Raw genomic sequence first — 24,962 nt, 5'->3', positions numbered from 1 at the left:
GATACGGAGACGGGACCACACGATCGTAAAGCCCAGGCCTTGTAAAACTACAACTAGGTAAATACACACACACACACACACACACACACACATGCACACACGTCAGCAACACACGAGGGCACAGTAAAAAGGTGAGGAAAGGAAGATGCCTGAGAGACAAAGAAATATAGCTTCCCGCAAAGAAACATATAGGTTTGGAATAGACTAAGTGAGGATGTAGTATCAGCGAAGAATGTGCACAACTTTAAGGGAAAGCTGGACAAATACAGATATGGAGATGGGACCACACGAGCGTAAGCCCAGGCCCTGTAAAACTACGGCTAGGTAACTACAACTAGGTAGGTAAATACAAAGTCCCACCACTCCAAAATTGATAAATCTCATTGAATTTACACCTCCATTTGTTTGAATTTCTTTGGTACCTCTCACATGTTAAATAGAGGGTCTACTGTAATATAAATCTGGTCTCATGGAAAAGTTGACAATTATTCATGAGCTAAAAAGAAAACCGAGATATCCTCCTGTTGCATGTGTTAATCAACCTACAATTTAAGATATTCAAGAATTATATCAACCTTTCTTTCTAAATGTATGAATAAGGAGAGTTACAGAGCATGTTTTCTTTGTCTGTTTGTCTGTATGTATGTCTGTCTGTCTTTCTCATTATACTACCCATAAATCCTTTAAAGCATATCCAGCAGACAAAGCAATCACTACCAACTAACTCATGTGCGGAGTAAAGTAAAACATCCTGACCTATATAGAGAAGGTTGTTAGTGTTGAGAGAAGAGAGGAAACCAGAGCCCTTCGCAGAAACATTCCTCTGTGCGTCCACCAGAAACCAGGCCCAGCGCCCCTGACGACCCACCAGGGCAGAGTGGGTGTGCAGAGTGGGGTCCAAGGGCTCGGGGGTGACTATTCTTCGAGGACCTGTCAAAGGGGGAAACTTTCCTCAGTAAACTCGGATGGGTTGGCGGTGGATGAGTGGTTAGCGTGCTGGGCTCACATTCACCACGCCATGGACAACGTTGGTTCGAATCCCCACGCTACCACCTGGGATTTTTCAGTCACCGCCGAGTGGCATAAGACTACTCACATGCTGTCCAGAAGACCACCCATCAACCCGGACTCAAGAAGAAACCGTCCAGTGAATCAAGAATGAGAATGACAATCACAACACGAGCAGATATAAGGAAAGGAATCTTAACCCGGTAGCAGCAACGGGCCAAATTTGTGGCTTTACTGTGTAGCAGCGACGGGCCAAATTTGTGCCATGATATAAACCCCCCAAAATAGATGATGTTTAAACTGATCACAAATGCTTTGATATATATTATGAAATGGTTTGTGTGAGGGGTGATTTTTTCTCATTTTTCTCGCTTAGAGGGACCATTAAGAAACATGATCCTCGCTGCTACCGGGTTAATGATGGCTGTAAAAATGTAAAGTCACGGACCTTGGGAGGGGATATCCAGCACACTATACCACATGGAAAACACTCCACTATCCACCACGGAGGCAGAGAAAGACCTGGGACTATATGTTACCAGGCTACCAGTGAAAGCCAAATCTGTGCCAACTGCAGCAGACAGGTTAATGAACAGCATAATCAATGATCATAATAAAAATGGAGTAATAAAGACAGCGGCCGAGTCCTCACCTGCCCCAAGGTCCCAGGTCAGCATGAGGTATCCGCGCACCAGACTCAGCGCCAGGAAGTCCTGAACGGAGGCCCTCACAGAGTTGCCAATGTAGGCCATCAGTCCCACCTGCTGCAGTGCTGGTGTGCTGAAGTGCAATCTGGCAAAGAAACATTTGTCAAACTTAAATTTTTTTCTTCCTGATACTCATTTATAACCATTACAGCCATCATTAATGTGTTGGTGTAATGGAGTGTAATCTCTCAATGGAACACTTGTCAAACTTAACCCGGTAGCAGCGACGGGGCAAATTTGTGGCTTCACCGTGTAGCAGTGACGGGCCAAATTTGTGGCTTCACCGTGTAGCAGCGATGGGCCAAATTTGTGGCTTCACCGTGTAGCAGCGACGGGGCAAATTTGTGGCTTCACCGTGTAGCAGCGATGGGCCAAATTTGTGGCTTCACCGTGTAGCAGCGATGGGCCAAATTTGTGGCTTCACCGTGTAGCAGCGACGGGGCAAATTTGTGGCTTCACCGTGTAGCAGCGATGGGCCAAATTTGTGCCATGATATAAACCCCCCAAAATAGCTGATACATAAACTGATCACAAATGCTTTGATATATATTATGAAATGGTTTGTGTGAGGGGTGATTTTTTCTCATTTTTCTTGCTTAGAGGGACTATTAAGAAACATGATCCCCGCTGCTACCGGGTTAATGTGTGGTGTAATGGAGTGTAATATGTCAAAGGAACACTTGTCAAACTTTAAAAAAAAAATCTTCTCTACTCATTTAGTTATTATGGCAAGCACTGATAAAATTTGAGTTCTATTGAATTTCTTGTGACTAAGCAACAGGATGTACAGGCAAATTTGTGGGTAACTTAGTGACACCAAGAAATACGTCTTTCCACATGGAAGCATTGGCACTTGGAATGGCTTAAAGGAGGAAATGATTGCCACAAAGTGTTCACAAATTAAAAGAAAGGCTGGACAATTGTAGACATGGAGACAAGACACTATGAGGCTTGCTTAGGCCCTGTACACTACAATTAGGTAAATACACACAGACAAACACACAAACACATGCATGCACACACACACACGGAAAAATCCAAAAAACATACTCTAAACACCACATCAGTCATTTTAGTTTTTGGAGTTTACAAAAATTACAATACTTTAGCTGCAGACAATAAAACAAGCAGAACAGATTTGTGGAAGCAGTGTTTTGCGGGACTTTTTAAAATTTGTTTTGCTTTTGAACTGCTCCTTTTTCTTCCTTTCTCTTTTTTTTTTTACAACAAAGGAGACAGCTAAAAAAAAAAAAAAAAAAAAAAAAAAAAAAAAAAGACCGCTACTCGCTGCTCCCATGTTGATGTAAATAAATAACAAAAGGGAGTAGCTTGCATACCTGATGGCCAAAGAGCGTGTAATGTCAACTTCGATCCTGTATGCAGAATAGGAGCTGTAGCCGGCCACACCGCCGCTGTAGGACGGGAGCTCTACCACGCGTTCTGTGGAAATATATATACCTTCATTAACCCGTCCGCTGTGATTGGCACGGATTTCGCCTTCACTGGTAGCCTGGCAACATATACTCCCAGGTCTGTCTCTGCCTCTGTGGTGGATAGTGGAGTGTTTCCCATGTGGTATTGGTGTGTTGGATATCCCTTCACTGGTAGCCTGGCAACATATACTCCCAGGTCTGTCTCTGCCTCTGTGGTGGATAGTGGAGTGTTTCCCATGTGGTATTGGTGTGCTGGATATCCCTTCACTGGTAGCCTGGCAACATATACTCCCAGGTCTGTCTCTGCCTCTGTGGTGGATAGTGGAGTGTTTCCCATGTAATATTGGTATGCAGGACTTTTCATTTTCCCTCATTGAATTGTAGCAGCCACTTTTTGTTCCACTCCTGTAGCTTGGTGATGTCTTCTTGTGGGAAATCCATATCCAAGAGGTTAACAACAGATACATATAGGCAACAGTGCAGCATCTCTTCAGCATGATAAATGTTTTCTTGAGCTTTCCTTTTATTTTGTTCATTTACTCCAAACTTCTTACCTCATTCACTGTGGTAATTCTTTTCTTCATCATCATCATCATCATTGTTTAACATCCATTTATTCCCTATGGTGGGGTTGGACGGGATATGAGCCTCCTCCACTGTTGCCGGTCCATAGCCGTTTCTTCTGTGATGTTCAGCCTCCTCATATCTTCCTAATCTTCTTCTAATTCTTTGCTTGATGTTTTTATACTGTTTTGCCCTCTACTCTAGCAAACTCCTTACCTGGATATGATAATTTTTTTTCTTAACTTTTATTTCATTATGTTATTTACTTCATGAAGCTCCTTACCCAGTTCACTATAATAATTCTTCTCCTGTTTTTTTGTTTTATTTTCTTATTTACTTAACCAAACTCCTCACTAAGTCTCATTGTGATAATTCTTTTCTTGTTTTTTTTATTTCATTTAGTCATTTACTCCATCAAACTTCTTACCTAGCTCATTATGATAATTCTTTTCTTGTTTTTTATTTCATTAATCCCTAAAGGACTGGAGCCGGCTATAGCTGCTTTGCCAGGGAAGGGCCGGAGGCAGTTACAACCGGTGCGCTCACTCCAAAAGTCTCTCCTATTGAACTTGCTGTTTCTCTGTAACCACGGCACGTAGAGACTTCTGGATGGCGTCATTAGAAAGAGTAAGACTTGATGGTTAGTACAAACTCTATCTTATTCACTCGTGCAATGTAGGTTAAGCGCAGAGAGTGTGTGAATACAGGCAATTTTTGGGGCTTAGCGTGGGAGGCCGGTCCCAGCAGTTACGAAAATACAGCCACCCCATGTCCTTTAGAGGTTGTCATTTACGTCATCAGACTCCTTACCCAGCTCACAGAAGAGGCCGTGGCGGTGGTTGGGGCACAGACAGAGGGAGTGGTGGGCGGTGGGAACACACCTCCCAGCGTGGCACGGCCCAGTCACTCCCTCACACTCAGCGTGCTCACACAGCTCTCCCTGGTAGCTACAAAAAAGCGAGATAACATTATTCTCTTCTGGTAAACTACAGCATATTAATAATTATGGAGACTTATCAATACTGCTAAAGGTGGAAAGGTGAATATTAGAGAGTATGGTCAAGATGAGTCTAATCTCTTTTGGTAAACTATTGCATATCGATATTTACAGGGACTTATCAATGTAGCTAAAGATGGAAAGATGAATATTATAGAGTATGAGTCTAATCTCTTTTGGTAAACTATTGCATATCGATATTTACAGGGACTTATCAATGTAGCTAAAGATGGAAAGATGAATATTATAGAGTATGAGTCTAATCTCTTTTGGTAAACTATTGCATATCGATATTTACAGGGACTTATCATTGCTGCTAAAGGTGGAAAGATGAATATTATAGAGTATGGTCAAGATGAGTCTAATCTCTTTTGGTAAACTATAGCATATCAATAATTACAGAGACTTATCAATGCTGCTAAAGGTGGAAAAATTACTATTACACTGAATGGTTTTAATAATTAGACACCATGAAAGATAAGTAAGTCTTTTCTCTTTTGGTGGACTACAGCATATCTTTATTTAGAGACTTATCAATGCTGCTAAAGGTGGAAAAAATGAGCATATTACAGAATACTCTTTAGTTCTCAAATTGTCGAGTTCGTTTTTACTCATAGGTAACTTTCTTTATGATTGCTGTCCATGTCTCACCCTTTTGGGCACTGGCAGGACCACAGCGCAGGGCCCGGTACGCATGACCCGCCGTTGTAGCATGACTGGGGGGGGCAGGGAGCCGTGCCACACTCCTGGATCCTCTCCCCAGACACACCAGATGTCCATATGTCCACCTCACGCCCATTCACCTGGCATATAAAAACAAATCATTAACTCTTAGACGGCAGAAGTATTTGAAGAGTAGCTTGCCCAAAATGAATGGTCTATATACAGTCACTGCTGACCTTAGGACCGTTGCATAAATATAGTTACGCTGCATGAGATGTTTTAACCCGGTAGCAGCGGGGATCATGTTTCTTAATGGTCCCTCCAAGCGAGAAATATGAGAAAAAATCATCCCTCTCACAAACCATTTCATAATATATATCAAAGCATTTGTGATCAGATTATGGATCATCTATTTTGGGGGGTGTTATTTCATGGCACAAATCTGGCCTGTCACAGCTACACGGTAAAGCCACAAATTTGGCCTGTCGCTGCTAACGGGTTAACTATAATCTATATATACATAGATTCTACCGCAATCTGGAAGTGTTGGAATATTTCTGCCATACAAAACTGACTGACTGAATCTTGGACCTTCTACATAGAGTTCCACTGGCATCTAAGGGGTAATTTTGTCTTATCATTGAATTGACTAGATAAAGATAGAAAGATCAATGTCTACCTCAAATATGCAGTACACAAAACTGGTGCAAAGGTAAAAATCATTGTCCACCACAGATAAAGTAACGTAATGTATAATATTCTTTCAAGGCCAGGAGTAATTTCCGTAAGTTATGGAAAGCTCACAAAATTCAAAAGAGAAAACACCATCAAATAGGTTGTCTTAACTCCTACAAGAAGACATCACTAAGCTACAGGAATGGAACAAAAAGTGGCTGCTACAATTCAATGAAGAAAAATGTAAAGTCATGCATATTGGGAGGAGATATCCAGCATACCAATACCACATGGGAAACACTCCACTATCCACCACTGAGGCAGAGAAAGACCTGGGAGGATGTGTTACCTAGCTACCAGTTAAGTCAAATCTGTGCCAATCACAGCGGACAGGTTAATGACAATATTCCCATAAGCCTTTGCCTTTCAGGGGTACGCCAGACACTGACCTCCAGGAGAGAGACGCATCCTTTGAGGCGGGGCAGGAAGCCGGCCTTCACCACCAGGGGGGACGAGTAGGTGGAGGGCAGCCCACCGAGGTACAGCAGACCAAGCTGGACTAGGGGGCTCCAGGCCTTCTGTTCACTGTACACTGGGTCTGTACCATTAACCTAAGTAGGAGAGAGGAAATAACAAGTAAATAAAATAAACTGAAAAGATAGTGTAGGTAGGATCCAGGTTACTGCCTTTCTAAAGCCATCACTTCATTTCTGATTACCCAATTAACCCCTTCAACACGAGGACGCATATATACTGTATCCTGGCTCACTTTTGCCAATATATGAGTTATTCTATCTCTATATTTATGCTGACATCTCAAGATTATCAATTAATTTATGTTTCTTTATGTGCACCATTTAATTCTGCATGTTTTCATATATAATACATGATGATTATGTTGAGTTTATGGCTGAAAATTTGTTATATTCAATAGCGACATTTGAAATTTGGCAGCGATCTCGGATACGGCACAGGGCGCTATTTTGGCCCAGCCGTAGTGAAGGGGTTAATTATCAAAATACAAAAATTGCTGATCCCTGCACTGTTTAATTTTATCAGTGACATAGCTACAGAAAAGTATGGTTTCTTCTTGATATTTCTCTATGACATTTCTCTCAGACTGTTTTCATCCTCTCTGCAGATTCAGCTTTCATATCTTCCTGGACTGGTCACTGGATGTCAATCTATAAAGTTTCACATACTTGGTCTTAACCCCTTGACTGCAGGTGTAGTACAAAACATCACCAAGCTACAGGAGTGGAGCAATAAGTGGCTGCTACAATTCAATGGAGAAAAATGTAAAGTCATGCACCTTGGGAGGGGATATCCAGCATACCAATAACACATGGGAAACACTCCACTATCCACCACAGAGGTAGAGAAAGACCTGGGAGTATATAAGTTATCAGGCTACCGGTACCAATGAAGGCCAAATCCGTGCCAGTCACAGAGGATGGAATAAGGAAAAACTGGGCAAACATAGATAATGAGATAGAATTGTAATATAAAAACAAACTGTATGGGGTGAATCAGAAGCAAATGGGGTAAATCACAGCAGACGGCCGGATTAAGTATGTAAAATTTGTCACAGGGCTCCGGGAAAGTTATTACTGATATAGATATGAGCTAAGGACAGGACCTGCTGGTTGTCTATCTTACCTGCAAAGACGCACTGCACTTGCCGGGCCCCCAAGGTGTGTCGTGCAGGTACGGAGTCCACCACATCCTGAGTGAAGACATATTCTTAAATTCGAAAGACGTACATTTCGAGTTAAGGATTTATAGGAATGTTCCTTTAAGATTTGAGAGGGAGAAGGAGATGCCTATAAGAGATCGTCAAATCAATATACAAGAACACTTGAATTCAACTCTGAACAATTCTGAACTTGCTAACTGCACCCCCCCACCCCATCCCGCAGCCCACGACTCTCTACTCAATTTCATCCCTATACTGTCCAAATCCCTTATGCAAGAGTTAAGCAGCATCTTCACTCTTTCATCCCTGACGCTGAAACAATCTTCCTTCATTGTATTTCCTCCTGCCTACAACTGTAACACTTTCAAGAGGGGCGTATCAGGACACCTCTCCTCATGAAATTGACCTCTCTTTTGGCCACTCCTCTTAACTCTTTTTATAGGAGCAGTGATTTGCAGGCTTTTTTTCATTATTGCTTTTTTCCCTTGAGATTTCTTGAATGTAAAAAAAAAATAATAATAATAATAATCTGGGCATATTTCTCTCTCTCATTCCCTATAGGTGCTTTCGTGTAATGGTAAGCATGTCAAACTACAAATTGATGAGGCCAGGGTTGAATCCCGGCCTGTTAAGAAATACTTTAATGTAACCCTACTCTGCTTTTGACCTGATCAGCCGTGTGGTTTGTTTATAAATTCGTAAGAGCTACTGAGAAAATGAAGTACTGACTGCAAGACTCATAAATACTCAAAAGTGCCCTTAACCCCTTGACTGTGGATTCCCTACAAGACATCACCAAGCTACAGGAATGGAACAAAAAGTGGCTGCTACAATTCAGTGAAGAAAAATGTAAAGTCATGCACCTTGAGAGGGGATATCCAGCACACCAATACCACATGGGAAACACTCCACAATCCACCACATAGGCTGAGAAAGACCTGGGAGTGAATGTTACCAGGCTACCAGTGAAGGCCAAATCCGTGCCAATTGCAGCGGACGGGTTAACAGCCTCACCTGAGAGAGACATCTGTGAGGCAGTTTCTGGAGAGCTTTACGTTGCCCTGAAGGAAGGACACAGTGTTGAGGCCGCAGGAGAACACAAACTGGAGGAGGGAGTTCCTGAGCAGCAGCATGAAGAAGGCTTCCCCGGGACCTTCGCTGTAAGCCACCAGTCCGTTCTCATCTTGGGACGTAAACTGCACATACACCTGAAGAAGAAAGTGAAAAGGCTAAGGCTGTTTTAACAATATCTGCATTGATGATAATGATTTCTTCTTTTTCTTCTTTATGGTAGAAAAGGGATATGGGAGTTATGGTGGATAGAGGAAAGATAGAGGTAGAGGTGGAGGAGGAAAGATTGAAAGGAGAAGAGTAAGTGGAGTGTTTCTACAGGTTCATGGCACAGAGGAAGGGTCACACTATCACCAGGGTCATAGAACTACTCCTGGAAATGCCCACAACTCCTACGAGAGCCTTGTCAAATTAGTGTTCTTGGGCGATGAAATATCTTAAAATACGACCTGCCTCTGTATCTACATTTGTCCAGGCTATCTCTAATATTGATGAGGAATGTTCCCCCTTGGTAATAATACTAAAAAAAATATATAAAATAAAAACTACATAATGTATACAATCTAAAACCAAGCAGCACACTTTGTCCTATAAAAAGCTTACCTTAACAGTTCATCATCATCATATCTTGTGATAAAAACATACCCATTGAATGACATTTTCACTTGATTCCCTGAGATCTTGGTCGGTGCAGTGAGGCCCCATTGGACATTCCTCGAGTAAGTGGTTCATAGTTTGCACTTCTCCACATGGGCATTCAGGGTGGAGGTTGTACTTGTTTTTTCCGACCTTTCCACGTGGTCTGTTTAACGTGACATAGATAGTAGTAAGAGCCAACCTACCTGAACACCTGTCCGCAGAGACATGTTTCCTACGTCCAAGCCCAGGTATGAGGCACCATCAAAGTACGGCTTGTTGATGTAGAAGTAGAGCTGGCACGAGGCACCGCGGTAGTTGAAGGGACACTCACACTGTTATGGGAGAAAACATTTTTATTCAGTGCAGCTAACTTCTACGAGAGGCTCTCCATTACGACTTTCCCAAGGCCACAGAGATTAGCTGGGATTTCATGGGTGTTTTTCCCGTTCAAGATGCAGAAGTTGCGTAAAACCATCACCAGCATCATAAAAAAACCAAGAAAAAATCAGTAACTAGATGCAGAAGTTGCGTAAAACCATCACCAGCATCATAAAACAGTCCATGAAAATCCCAGTAACTTCCACGAGAGGCTCTTCAATTAGGCGTCTTGGTCTCCCATTCCGACTTTTTCCTGAAGCCACAGAGATTAACCGGGACCACAAAAGAACACTGACAAGAAAAAATATGAACTAGCACCGTAAATTTTTAACATCTTAACCCAGTAGCAGCGGGGATCATGTCTCTTAATGGTCCCTCCAAGCGAGAAAAATGAGAAAAAAATCACCCCTCACACAAACCATTTCATAATATATATCAAAGCATTTGTGATCAGATACTTTGGGGGGTTTATATCATGGCATAAATTTGGCCCGTTGCTGCTACACGGTAAAGCCACAAATTTGGCCCGTCACTGCTACACGGTAAAGCCACAAATTTGGCCCGTTGCTGCTACACGGTAAAGCCACAAATTTGGCCCGTCCCTGCTACACGGTAAAGCCACAAATTTGGCCCGTCGCTGCTACCGGGTTAATGAAATACTTGGTACCTGGAAAAAAAACCCCCACTAAATACTGTTTTATGACACACTGTATTATGGACACAGGAAAAAATTTATGAGGCAGAATACCTTTTTCCCGTGTTTTGGAAATCATTTTTAGTTTGTTATGTGTCTGACAATGTCCATGTAAGCTTCAATAATAATCCTCGATGCACTTATTCACAATGTCGTAGTGAGTGAGTCTTAACACGCTTCCAAATTAAAACGAGTAAGATATTTGTCAGTTTAGAGGCAATTGACATCAGTGAAGGAGGTGAACGATCATTGACTGTTGAAGTAGTCTGGGCCCCTGGAACCTAACTTTACACGCCCCCAAATTAAAACTAGTAAGATAATTGTCAGTTAATTGCTTTCATGGATAGCCTACTCCTCTTAATAAACTTGGCATCATCAGTCACTTGGCCGTGTTTAGGTTCGTACTAATACCAAAATCTAATCTTTTTTATAGTATCACAAATATCCATTGGTTCAGTTTTCATAATAGGGGCATGAGAGAAGAGAAGATGGCGCCACTATAAACACTTGCCTGCGCCATGATGGGCTGGGGCCGACTACCATCCAGGCCCCTCAAGAAAAACCTACCGGCGCTATAGGTGTATATGTAAAAAATAAATAAATAAATAAATAAATTCTACTCACCAGAGAGGTTCCATTCATGGTGCGACAAATCCCTCCGTTGAGGCAGAAGCTCTTCCCACAGGGCACACGAGAGACTGGCGGCGGAGTTGTGAAGCCATCAGGAGGGAACGTGGTGACTTGTGGTGGGGGGGAAGGTGTGGATGGGACACCAGGAGGAAGGGAAATAGTAGTGGGAGTCACTGTAGGTACGGTTGGAGTCGTAGGGGGCTCAGCTGGAGGAACCAAAGTCATATTAATTGAAGGGACTGGTGTGACCTCAACATCAGGCCTCAGGGTGACCTCTGTTGTGGGGGGTGAGGTCACTTCCACTTCAGGTGTTACAGTGTCAACTGGAGGAGAGGTTACCGGGAAGTCAACCACAGGGGACACTGGGGTGAAATCATCGAAAGGCGTTGGAGTGGGTGTAATTTCAAAGTCGGGTGTAGCAGTTGCCTCGATCTTAGAGGTTAGTTTGATCTCAGGCGTTGGCGTTGGTGTGGTATCCAAGATGGTCGCTGTGAGTTCAGTTTCAGCGGGAGTGATGTAAGTTTCCGTGGGGACTGGACTGATGTAAGTGTCAGGAGGCATAACACTTATAGCAGTATCAGGAGGTACGGTCAAAGTGGTTATATCAGTAGGAGGCGATGGTGTGATCAGAACCTCCGGAGTGGCCACAGTGGGGTACACCAAAGGAGATGTAGTTATTGCGATATCCAGCGGAGGAGTGATGATGGTAGGGGAGGCATCAGGAGGGAAAACTAAGGCAGGAGTGAGTTCAACGACAGTAGTTATGGTGTGTGTGATCACGCTGGGGCTGGCTACTTCTTCAGGAGTTGGTATGGCTATAGTCCGGTCAGCTGGAATGAGGACGCTGGTGGTGGGCGTCTCGAACACCTGCAATATAGTGAAGGAGTGTAAAGAAATGCCAGATGTGGAAAAACTGGGAAAGTCATATATTCTAAGTTATTCTTCATTAACCCGGTAGCAGCGACAGGTGAAATTTGTGGCTTTACCTTGTAGCAGCAACGGGACAAATTTGTGCCATGATTTAAACCCCCCAAAATAGATGATACATAAACTGATCACAAATGCTTTGATATATATTATGAAATGGTTTGTGAGTGATGATTTTTTTCTCATTTTTCTTGCTTAGAGGGACCATTACGAAACATGATCCCTGATGCTACCGGGTTAAATACCTTCACTCTGGATGTGATAGAAACTTCTAATACAAGTGCTATCAATATAAAATGCACCATAAAACAAAGGGTTGCTAATAAGTGCCGGACTTTGTAATATTTTGACTTCTTGAGTATTAGTGAAGAAATCTGCAAGTTCAGAAAACCAACAGATGGAAAGAACTGCAATGCTGAAGTTTTATTTCCTTTTGCTTACTGGTGTCCATCCACTAAGTGCTGCGCTACTCTTATATCAACTGTAACAAACAAGGTTCCCGAGAATGTCTGTCTCTGATTTACCATTACTAAAGGGAACATTAGTCATATACTGGTAAGTAGAGCTTAGACCTGACAGCATAAGGAAACTACCTATTGTCTTTTATTAGTCAAGAGAAAAAATGCAGAATTCAATTTTTTTAACGTTTTTGGCCCATGGCGCCAGTATAGGCTTGACTGGTGGGGTCTGATGGTCGGCCCCAGCCTGTTATGGTGCAGCCAAGTGTTTATAGTGGTGCCATCTTGCTTGGCTCATGCTGCCCCCCAGAACTCATCTTTGAGCCTCTCTTTAGACTCAAAGTTTAGAGAGAGAATCTAGAGTTCCGGTTGATAGGTGGTCTTCACAACAGCATGTGGGTAGTCTTAGGCCACTCGGCGGTGACTGAAAAATCCCAGCTGTGGCGGTGGGCAGGACTCGAACCTGCATCCTCCCGGACGCGGCACCGCCATGCTAACTACTCAGCCACTGCTGACCTTATTTTTTATGCTACTTTTCTCAAAAATGTTGTAGTTTGGGTTTGATTCACATTTGGAGGTTGCAGTAGTTTTATTTTCCTTATACTGTAGTGACCCCACACATGTGAAAAAGGCCAATGTTTAGGACTTCCTTAACCTACTGAGTGCATCATATTTTTCACACAGTCTACCTCCCTGTGTGTCTTTTCTGTCAAAACTCAACTTTTCAGCCTCCACTGTGCCTGCCTAACTGACCCACGAGATGGTGAGAAAGGATTGGCAAGTGATGCCTGAGGTGCTGAAAATGTTATAGGTAGATCATACGGTGGTGCAATTATGCCATCAGGGCCTCAGTGTGAGGGTCAAGTTTCCATTTCTGTTGTTAGGCAGGAGTGTGGCCATTACAGAATCATGATTACTGGTGAGTAATGCAGCCCATGACATGGGAGAGCAGGAAGTCAACTCTACGAAGCAAAAAGAAGGGATTGCTACAAGTAACAGCATTACATTCAAAATAAGATATGAGTAGAGGGATACTTACACCAAATACTGATATTATGGAAATGGGAATGAACTCGAGTGAGGGAGTCAGTAGGGGACCCTCTAAGGTGAGGGTTGGCAGCAGTACCCCTGTTTCAGGCGGGTACTCATAGCTAGTATCAATGTCTTCAGGTCTTGGAGAGGAAGTCGGGACTGGAAGCACCGGTGTTGGCTGCATAGCTGTTAAGAAAGGATCAAGGCTGGTGGATGGAAAGGGGGACTCATACAGCAGACTTGTAAAGTAAGGCACAGTGACCACTGGCACCTCACTGAACACTAGCGAGACTTTGGCACTTAGGACGGAGGAGATCGTAAAAACATCCACGGTGGGAGTTATGAAGCTGGACATCAAGATGTCACTTGTCACAACTGTGCGGGGAAACTCTGCAGTGTCAATAACGCTCGTAACATCCTCTGCCAATGTTGGTGAGGGAATGTCCTCTATGAAAGAGTCGTTCCGTGGATAGCTTATGTTGAAATAAGTGCCAAAAAATTTTGGATCTAGAGGAACATTTGGCTGGAAGGGTTTGTCCTCAAACCAATAAGGAAGTGGCTGACAGTGCTGTCCTTCGGTTGTGCTAACACACTGGCAGAGCACCCCAGAAGTTGTGGCAGGGCAGCTGCACTTGAAGCTGTCTACTCCATCAATGCAAACACCACCATTCATACATCTGCAACAAAAAACTCTGTAAGAGTTTTACTGGATGCAGAAGTTCACTAAAATATTTGAGACTAAGGATACAGTTTTCTTATTTTCTATTAAGACTGCTGGTGCAATATGAGTAGTATATAAAGAACCCGTTTCTTGGCCAATGATGCAAAACTACGAAGAAATCTTCCCTCACTGCAGGTCGGTGTAGTGGTGACGCAATAACTAATAATGGAAAACCTAAGAACTTATTTGGCTGTGAAAAAAATGTCAGGCAAGTCACTTATTATGCCATGCCTAAACTTGAAGTGCTGGACAGGGGCTCCAACCCCAGTCATGGTAAACACAAGTCTTAAAGATGGTGGAGACTTATATGAGGAGAGCGAAGCCACTGGAGGTATTTGTAAAATCATAAAATTTCTCTCTGAAGGGTTTGACCTTGGGGTGAAGGGAGGCACAAGCAGGGAGACAGGTGGAAGTGTGGGACTGGGTGATGGGGAAGTGGAAGGTGGAAGCAGAGGAGCGGACGGGTCACTCTGCTCTTGTGCAGTTTTACCTTAAGCTCCTCTGCTAGCTTTTTTGGGAGAACACAGTACTCTTACTATCTGAGGGAATAAAAAATAGAGTTCAGTGCAAGTTTTCCCACGATAAAACAAAACTGTGATAAGTAGCATCAGGAGAGAAAATGTGCCAAGTATTAACCGTAGATGTAGAGAAGGGGTGCAGGTGACTGATAACTGAAAAAAAGTGTACAGTTGTTTAAAGGATTCTTGTTGGGAGTGGGAGGACTGAGCTTATGAAGAGGCATTAAAGACTAATCCAGAAACATCTAATTAATATTCATTGTAGACTGGTAGAGTTGAATGGAAAGGTGAGGCACAGCTGAGTATCATTTGATAAGGGGGCTTCCTGTCTGAGTAATTTTAATTTGTTGACAAGAAGAAAAGATAAATTTTCAAGAAACAGATTTTTTGGTCTCCCTGTCCCATTGAGATGTAAGAAACATTTCAATAACGTCTCTGAGGATTGCTCATATTGCAGGTGCAGTCTTGGATGGGTTCCAGAAGTGTGGTCTTCACCAAGTTAGTGAAGAAGGCAATCTTTTTGAGATCACTGACCAAGATCAAGGTTTTACATTGGGTGACAGCTTCAGAACAGTGACCACAGACCAGAGCAGCAATAAATCAGGCAATAAGAAACTTAGAATAAAGGCAGAAAACAGTAACATCACCAAAGGGGGTATGTGGGGGTATGGAACCTCCAATATTAGTTATTATGCCTGTGGGTACAAGAAAGGCTTGTTGGTACAGGATATGGGAACAAACAAAAACGTATCGGTGAAAAAAAATCATTATGAATTTTGCTGAAATCCTGATAAATATTCAAATTGTACCTCACACATACCAAAATTCTATAAACCTCTTAGAACAGATGTGCTTGGATACAAAAATATTCTAAATATTATTTATTCTGAACAATCAATGTGTTTAATACAGTACTCAACCACTGTCACACTAAAGCCTTCACTTGTCACGGTTCACCTGTTCTGTGGACAGTGTTTAAGTGTGTTGGTGTGTGCCTTTGTGTGTGTCGTCCCTCACTTGTGTTTCATGTGTGTAATCAATAGCTTTAATTGCTGTTGTGTCTGTATTGTAATAAAAAAAATATTCTAATATTTTTTTTTCTTATCAAGCCACTTGTGAGAAGTTAATAGTTTATAAATTAATTACCAATGAACCCTAAATATTTGTTGGGGTTGGTATGCACAAAAGATAAGAAACCCCCTCAGGGCTGGACATGTCTGGCAAATGTCTTTGTGTCATCATTATGTAATATTTCTGAGGCATATCTAAACATTTTGGGAGAAATTTGTTTGGAATTAACATCTGCAATATTTTTCCTTATGCACAGCTGCAATGGCCCTGAGATGCGAATAAAGACTCCTAAAGGCATTAGGTCACAGGGTTCCCTTTGGGTCAACATTAATGTCTGCCCCCCATCTTGGGCGTCCAGGTTTGAATCCTGGGCAGACTGATGGAAGAAATAATTATATCCCTGAATAGATCAATTTCTCAGGTCATGTTGAAAGACCCCTCCAGCACTGATATCACACGATTACCTAAGTTCCTTGAGAATAACCCAAGGTGAAAAAAATATTTAGATTTCAAGATAAATTAATAGGTGTAATTTTAACACTTTTTTTTTTTGTAATAGTATATATCTATTAAAATAAATAGCTTGAAATAAAGTAATTACAACCCTCCATTCAATAAAGTAGCCTATTATCTTGAAAATTAGTTTCTATAAGGACCATGATCGCAGCCATTAGTAAATGCAATCACCCTCACTGCATCATTTGTACAGGTGTTCATGAAGATAAGGTGTGTTTGCCTTTACAGTCTGAAGCACATATTCATCTATAAAGTCACATTAAAAGAGTCATACATCACAAAAACCACTATAAATAAAATTCACTTGCGCCACTAATGGGTTGGGGTTGTCCGAGAGACCCCACAAGAGATCCTACAGAGTTATAGGCAACAAACACACACACACACACACACACACACACACACACACACACACACACACACACACACGAAAAAAAAAAAAAAAAGCACATTAATCTAAAAGAAGCACATTAGTCTGACCTGGGAGCATAAGGCAGGCAGTCATTATATTGCTGAAAAAAATTGTACTGAAGCGAGAGATGTTTGGGAAGATAATGTGTTTGCCTGTACAGTCTGAAGCACCCATCTATAAGCATTAACAACACATGATAACCCAAGGAATACACATTAGTCTGACCTGGGAGCATAAGGCAAGCAGTTATTGTATTGCTGAAAAAAATTGTACTGGAGCGAGAGATGTTTGGGAAGCTAATGTGTTTGCCTCTAGTCTGAAACACACATCTATAAGCATTAACAGCACATGACAACCCTAGGAATACACATTAGTCTGACCTGGGAGCATAAGGCAGGCAGTTATTGTATTGCTGAAAAAAATTGTACTGAAGCGAGAGATGTTTGGGAAGATAATGTGTTTGCCTGTACAGTCTGAAGCACACATCTATAAGCATTAACTGCACATTAGTCTGACCTGGGAGCATAAGGCAGGCAGTCATTATATTGCTGAAAAAAATTGTACTGAAGCGAGAGATGTTTGGGAAGATAATGTGTTTGCCTCTAGTCTGAAGCACACATCTATAAGCATTAACTGCACATTAGTCTGACCTGGGAGCATAAGGCAGGCAGTCATTATATTGCTTCTCACACTGCGACCCATGAAAATCCGGCACACAGTAGCAGGTGGCATTGTGGTCCTCCATCACACACAGAGCGTCATTCTTGCATGGGCTGGATTTGCAGAACACCAAGTCCTCTTCACATAAAGGCCCGGTGAAGCCTGCAAGAAAGTGTTAGGTTGTGAAGCAATATTAGTGACCTTATCTAAAGCTCTTAAACATTGCCTTGTACTAAGAAACCTCAGCATTTTATCATCTTGGCAAACATTTTAAGAGGTTATATAGTTTTTTTTTCTTATTTACACCTTTTTACTTTACCTAAAGTATTTTAACATTCCTGCATTATAGGAACTTTATGGTAGTGAAAAATTTGGGTATTACAACATGTATGGAATGTATTTTGTGGCTAGGTCTGTGTAGGTCTAATCACATATATCCTACAGACTGGGTTTTCCTTAGTGTATGGAATGTATTTTGTGACTTGGTCTGTGTATGTCTAATCACATATATCCTACAGACTGGGTTTTCCTTAGTTTCTCTAGGTCATAAGAAGTGTGGAGATTGCAATGAAGTGCTGTGTGAATCATTCTTTATGTCATACTATTTTACGGGAGAAGTAATGTTGGCACCTCACAAAATTCAATTACCATCATCTCTTAAGAAATACAAATTATACTGAAGAGCCGCAGCTTCATTAGAACACCTCTTATGCGGTGTGACTATATTTATGCTACGGTCCAATATATAGACAATTCATTTTGGGGAGATACTCTTCAAATACTGCTGCCATCTTTGGGTTAATTAAAATGATCTTGGTTATTAATACTCACCGAACTGACAGGCACAGGCAAAGGACCCGGGAGTGTTGATACAAACGGCATCATTTTGGCACGGCATTAGACAGCATTCATCCTCGTCTTCCTCACATCTCTTCCCCGTCCACCCTGCAAAGATGTCCTCAAATTTAATGATTGATTGATTGATAGTTTATTGTTGCAGGTAAACAACAAGGGAGAAAGGAGGAACATGCCATCCCAACTCCCAGGCAGGACAGAGTGTGATTATACAACTATTAATACCTCCCTGTTGTTTTAAGGTATGAGGTCTGCTTTTATAATTCCTAGGGGTAAATTTTCGGAAAAACAGCATCCTATGATTTCAAAGACGAAACCATTTTTTTTTGGTAAGTCTTGGTGTTTTGTGAATGGAACTTTTAACTGTTTCTAGCATTCTCTCATTCGCCCCTTCCCCCCAAAATTGACAAGATCTACACTCTAGGAAAGGTAAGAACTGACTAGCTTGGGGATGCTGTTTGCTGAAATAATAATACTCTTTTGAAATGCACGATCACATAATATTGAAGCATTTTCCATGGTCTTAGTCAGGTAATTCATAATCTTTGACTTATAATATTACTGAAGCTAGTTATAACATACACAGTATGTTTTATTTGAATCAGTCTACCAATCAGTCACTGGGGGCATACGCTGGGTAGCGCGTTGCCTCGCCCACCATACAACGCCAAACCCAGGGGTGCCTCCGGGCAAGTCTCCATGCTGGCCTCTCATGGGCGTAGGAGATCCAGTTCTTTTAGGAGGACATGGTACCTTTTGCACGAATTTTAACATGTTCTAGTGGAGGTTATTTGGTTATTGGGTCAGACATGGAACATTTGCCGAAATTCGAGTAAAGTTTTGCCCAAATTTGAGTAAAGTTTTGCCCAAATTTGAGTAGTTTTGCCCAAATTTGACTAAAGTTTTGCCCAAATTTGAGTAAAGTTTTGTTGCCAAATTTGAGTAAAGTTTTGACCAAATTCGAGTAAAGTTTTGCCCAAATTCGAGTAAAGTTTTGCCCAAATTTGAGTAAAGTTTTGCCCAAATTTGAGTAAAGTTTTGCCCAAATTTGAGTAAAGTTTTGCCCAAATTTGAGTAAAGTTTTGCCCAAATTTGAGTAAAGTTTTGCCCAAATTTAACATCTGAAAACTGTGTGTGGGGGGTGGAAATAGCCCCCTCTGCCCGGGCCCCACCTCTATGCCTACGGGCCCCCTTTCCATCTTGAGTACCTCCTGGCAGAATCTATCGACTTGCTCAAACCACGAACTCTGTGGGCGTCCCCTTAGCCTCCTCCACCTGGATTCTCTCACACAGACAACCCCATGAGCAGGGTCGGCCTCTGGGTATCGTGCCATGTGCCCATAATAGCCGGAGTTGGCGTTGACGGACTTTTCTTTTCTTTTTACAACAAAGGAGGCAGCTCAAGGGCACACAAAAAAAGAAAACAATAATAAAAAAAAAGCCCGCTACTCGCTGCTCCTAAAAAAGAAACAAAAGAGGTGGCCGAAAGCAAGGTCAAATACGAAAGTAGAGATGCAGGTAATAATATCGAATCAGCCTCACGGAGTAGTCGCCGGTTTGAGTCATTCCAGCGATATCCCATGATTCTGCGTAGACTTATTACCCAAGGCATTAATCCGCCTCTCCAAAACCCTATTTAGTGTGCAAACTGTCCATGTCTCACAACCATAGAGTAAGACAGGGAGCACAAGGGACTGGATGATCCGGATCCTTCACAGAGTAATAGTAAAGAAATGACAAATGATGCGTCGCACGTGGCAGCGTTTGCTCACGCCTCGATTCTTTGGTTTCTTCCCCGGAGACTCGATCGTCGCCGCCATGTTGGACGACGCTGCCAGATTGTCGTACTCAGCCTCCTGTTTCCCGATTTCCAACCCAAAAACTGCCTCCTCGACCTCAATAACTGCCTTCATATATAGTTATCGTTAAAATGGTTAATTATTGGTGTTTTTTGGCAATAGCTATGGCTCAGAAACCGGTAAATACGAGGCTCTGAGTACGATAATCTGGCAACATTGGTCTGCCGCGGCTGACATGTTGCGAACAGTTGTTGTACTTTTTCTTTAGTTAATAATGGCATGAAAAGTCTCCTGTGCCATATCAAATTATCACCTTGAAGATAAACAAACCCCTATAACACTTCCTGCTTCAAGTGACCTGCCTCAAATAGCAGAAGCCAATATACGGTGATATGTATAAGTTACCCGACATTTTATTTATTTATCATTTTTATTTTATTTATTTATCCTCACGATCTTCCGCCAGTGTCTATGTAAGTACCTCGTTAATATTCCCTCGTTTTAGTTAATTTTAGCATCTCTAAGAACGAAATTAAAGGACTATTGAAATATTACGAAACGCTTTATTGATAGTTTCTGAGCCTATCATTTTATTTATTTTTATTTACTTCATTAATATTCCTTCGTTTTAGTTAATTTTAGCATCTCAAAGAACAAACCTAAAGAACTATTGAAATATTACGTAAGGCTTTATTGATAGTCTCTGACCCTATCATTTTATTTATTTTTACTTACCTCATTAATATTCCTTCGTTTTAGTTAAATTTAGCATCTCTAAGAACGAACCTAAAGGACTATTGAAATATTACTAAAGGCTTTATTGATAGTTTCTGAGCCTATCATTTTATTTATTTTTATTTACCTCATTAATATTCCTTCGTTTTAGTTAATTTTAGCATCTCTAAGAACGAAATTAAAGGGCTATTGAAATATTACTAAAGGCTTTATTGATAGTTTCTGAGCCTATCATTTTATTTATTTTTATTTACCTCATTAATATTCCTTCGTTTTAGTTAATTTTAGCATCTCTAAGAACGAACCTAAAGAACTATTGAAATATTACGTAAGGCTTTATTGATAGTTTCTGAGCCTATCATTTTATTTATCTTTATTTACCTCATTAATATTCCTTCGTTTTAGTTAATTTTAGCATCTCTAAGAACGAACCTAAAGAACTATTGAAATATTACGTAAGGCTTTATTGATAGTTTCTGAGCCTATCATTTATTTATTTTCAAACTGGTGTCTCGTCCTCCTCCCCTACTAATTAACTAACTAACTCGCTCACTCACTCACTACTTAAATAGATGAATAGATAAATCCCGCCCGTCTCCACGAACCTAATTAACTAACTAACTCGCTCACTCACTCACTACTTAAATAGATAAATAGATAAATCCCGCCCGTCTCCACGAACCTAATTAACTAACTAACTCGCTCACTCACTCACTACTTAAATAGATAAATAGATAACTCCCGCCCGTCTTCTCTAACTCCCGCCAGTGTCTATATAAGTACCTCATTAATATTCCCTCGTTTTAGTTAATTTTAGCATCTCTAAGAACGAAACTAAAGGACTATTGAAATGTTACGTGTCTTTTTTTGGTAGTTTCTGAGCCTACCTGACCGGCCGCCCTTTGTCCCCCCCTGTAGCACTTGTCCAGACTCCCTTCTTTAATTAATAGTATGTAACAGCAGATGCAATACCCCCCAGTTAGTAGGTTTCCAGTACTTCAAAATTATGCTCTGTCTAATTATATCAACAAAATATTCATAAAATTTTGTTGTTATATATATATTATAGTATCCTCTCCTTATTTATTCCCCTTGTTTAAGGTAAATGGCTCCTTTGAGTTGTTTAATTTGGGGATTTCTTCCTAAAATATGTGCTTTGGCATGTTCATTGTGCTTCATTGTGTTTATATAGGCCAGGCGTAGGCTACGTGTATTTTTGAGTAGCCTAACATGTCGGGCGGCTGACCACATAGCCTAGCATGGATGGCACGGGTTTATTTGGAACTTAATAAGGGAATTTCGGGATTTTCTACATGTGAAGCTTTCTATCGTACGTATTGTCGCATGTTAGGAGACAGCTGTATTTTATTTGCTACTACAATATATAATTATGACGGCGAAGGCAATACACACACACACACACACACACACACAATAAGATCTCGTCAGTAACTTTCTAAATGGCTCCTGAAAAATGCCGTTATTTACGAATACGTTATTTACGTGTCATTGAAATACAAGCATGAAGGGTTAACGGTGCCCAGAGCCCAGACTTTCACCCGTGGAGACAATGCCGCCCATGCCCTGGCAGGCTGACTGAGTACACGCCCAGAAATTATGGGCTGACGAATTCGTTGACTGGGATGTTGGGGAAGGCTAAGTATATGGTCAGCAACGTTGCCAGATTATCGTACTCGGAACACTGTCTTTATCGGTTCCGGGGCAAAGACTGACACCCCACACAACTTACGATATTCAACTAAACCATTTATCGATACCCTCAATTATTCATGGGTTTTGGTTGTCGCTGTGGGTCAAAAAACGTGAAATATGAGAGGGCGAGTACGATGATTTGGCACCGTTGATGGTCAGTGCCCGAGGTGCTCAACGGAGAACACTGTGTCATGCATTTATTGTCGGGAGTGGATGCATTGGCATGTTTTTTATTGCGATGTGAAATAAAGCTGCACTACGTATATACCTATCGACTAATACAAAGCACGGCTCTTTAAAATTACGTCAATTACATTATTTACATATAGTGTTTTATAAAATGCCGGTAGCATAACACAGCTGGTGGTGATAGTTACCAATGTCCCTGTTACGCGCGGTGCCCGACCGTACGTCACCTAACCTCCTCAAACGCTTCCAGCGGTCTGCGGTGTGTACGTGAAAGCTTTGTGGACACAGTGGACAACAGCAGCAGCATGCTATGATTGCTCGTCATAGACATAATTACTCCTAAGATTTATTGGCTCTGAAACGCCAATTTTTACCTATGAGACTATGATGCGACATCGTAGGAATTAATTATATCAAAAAATATGTAATAAATGAAACCATGATAGAAGGAAAAATAGAGGAACATGATGATGATGGCATCAAAGTATATTTGAATTATAGAAACTAGACATAATATATCTGCACCTGCTTGGGCAAGGAGTATTGTAGCACAGCATCTGAGGCAATACCTGGCTGGCAGAGGCAGGTGTAGGAGAGGCCCGGGCCGTCCACACACACGCCGCCGTGGAGGCAGTTCGGGGAGACGCCCGTCCACAGCGAGGACGAGTTGCACACACTCACGTCTATCTCACAGTTTACTCCTGTAGACGTGAATATTGAGGAAATAAACATTGACAAACTGTTCATGTGCTGATGATGAAAAAAAGTTGGGAAAAACATCACATGGCAAAGATTCACGAAATGAGAGCACAAGCCATCATAAACTTTGCTGAAAATCATTCTCTGAAAACACTAAATTCTATCTCTGACAATAAAAAGAATGCCCTGAATATGAACGTGCAAATCATCATCATCAAGGATAACAAATGAGATTGACTCTACCATCAGAAACCGGCGGGACAATATGAAAGTTGTTACAGTCCTTGAAAAAAATAGATAAATATTGGTAGCGACCACAGAATGGTTAGATGCGAATCAAGATTATTCTGAGACGATAGAAAATTATCTTGATGAGAAAGCCACTTGGGAACGTAATACTCTTGCCTAATAGAAAACCCGAAATCGCAATCAGTGTCTAGCCGTTAATAACCAAGACAACTTTGACATTGAAGAAATTTACGAAAAAGTTAAATAAAAAAAAATAAAAAAATGGCAACAATCACCTTTAATAACCAAGAAAACTCTGACATTGAAGACATTTCCGAAAAAGTTGAACTTCTTAAAAAAAAAAACAGAAATGGCAACAATCGCCTTTTATAACCAAGAAAATTTTGGCATTGAAGAAATTTACGAAAACGTTAAATTTCTTAAAAAAAACACGAAGTAGGAGAGAAAAATAAACAAAATCAATGTAAACGCTTCAAAATTAAAACATTAGCAAGAGGCAACAGAAACATGAAAGGAAAATTAACAAGAGGCAACAGAACTGACGAAGACTGTAAATAAAACAAATCTGAAGGATGTGAGAAAATTAACATGAATATAAAAAAAAGCGCTAATATCAGTCATGGAAATACAAAAAAAAGTTATAAGATTGTGCTGGGATGCTTAATAGAAATTTCAAAGATACGCTTTCTTCAAGACACTGAGACAAATTATGTTACTGAATGTCCAACCGTTGCTAACTCTGAAGAATGAATTAAGTTATCTAGTGTGTAATTTTAGCAAGCTTTAAGACAAATTAGACAAGACAAATTATGTTATTGAATGTCCAACCGCTGTTAACTCTGAAGGATGAATTAAGTTATCTAGTGTGTAATTTTAGCCAGCTTTAGTAACGCGCACGCCAAAAAAAAAATGCTAGTGATTTATATTTTTACCGTAAAATATTATATAATTTGTAATATGAAAACAATCAGGGTAACTACGAAGACTTTTTTAACTCACTAATGTAAAGCAGAATTTCTAGACTTGCAATACTACTAAAATATCAATGAACTTCTTAAAACTACAACATTATAGCACTTTCTGTCAGAGGATTATACGGCAAACTTTATCGACCGTCAGAGTAACAATATGTATTTTTGTAATGTAATTGATGATAGGCTGGGATAACCACACCGACGTGATCTTGATATGAATAAAACCCACACTTGCGAACTATTAACCCGGTAACAGCGACGGGCCAAATTTGTGGCTTT

At 41.1% G+C, this 24,962-nt stretch overlaps 1 protein-coding gene across 3 annotated transcripts in view; it reads right to left on the bottom strand.

Moving 5' to 3' along the window:
* The window catches only part of LOC126988740 (protein eyes shut-like), a 65,408-nt gene that overhangs the window by 15,294 nt on the left and 25,152 nt on the right, over nt 1-24,962 (bottom strand). For 2 of the 3 annotated variants that reach the window (XM_050847110.1, XM_050847111.1), the window contains exons 5-18: nt 23,331-23,462; nt 18,302-18,415; nt 17,461-17,632; nt 13,580-14,249; nt 11,150-12,022; nt 9,657-9,785; nt 8,758-8,972; nt 7,707-7,773; nt 6,497-6,658; nt 5,361-5,512; nt 4,523-4,659; nt 3,053-3,155; nt 1,661-1,800; nt 757-930 (exon numbers count right to left, since the gene is read on the bottom strand). In XM_050847110.1, coding sequence (XP_050703067.1) covers nt 757-930; nt 1,661-1,800; nt 3,053-3,155; nt 4,523-4,659; nt 5,361-5,512; nt 6,497-6,658; nt 7,707-7,773; nt 8,758-8,972; nt 9,657-9,785; nt 11,150-12,022; nt 13,580-14,249; nt 17,461-17,632; nt 18,302-18,415; nt 23,331-23,462 — 3,240 coding nt within the window. The remainder of the gene's footprint in view (nt 1-756; nt 931-1,660; nt 1,801-3,052; nt 3,156-4,522; nt 4,660-5,360; nt 5,513-6,496; nt 6,659-7,706; nt 7,774-8,757; nt 8,973-9,656; nt 9,786-11,149; nt 12,023-13,579; nt 14,250-17,460; nt 17,633-18,301; nt 18,416-23,330; nt 23,463-24,962) is intronic. The other variant, XM_050847112.1, reaches the window with a different exon arrangement.

Source organism: Eriocheir sinensis, chromosome 70 (assembly GCF_024679095.1).
Source record: "Eriocheir sinensis breed Jianghai 21 chromosome 70, ASM2467909v1, whole genome shotgun sequence".
In the NCBI taxonomy this organism is placed as follows: Eukaryota; Metazoa; Arthropoda; class Malacostraca; order Decapoda; family Varunidae; genus Eriocheir; species Eriocheir sinensis.
This window is presented reverse-complemented; position numbering and strand designations above follow the sequence as displayed.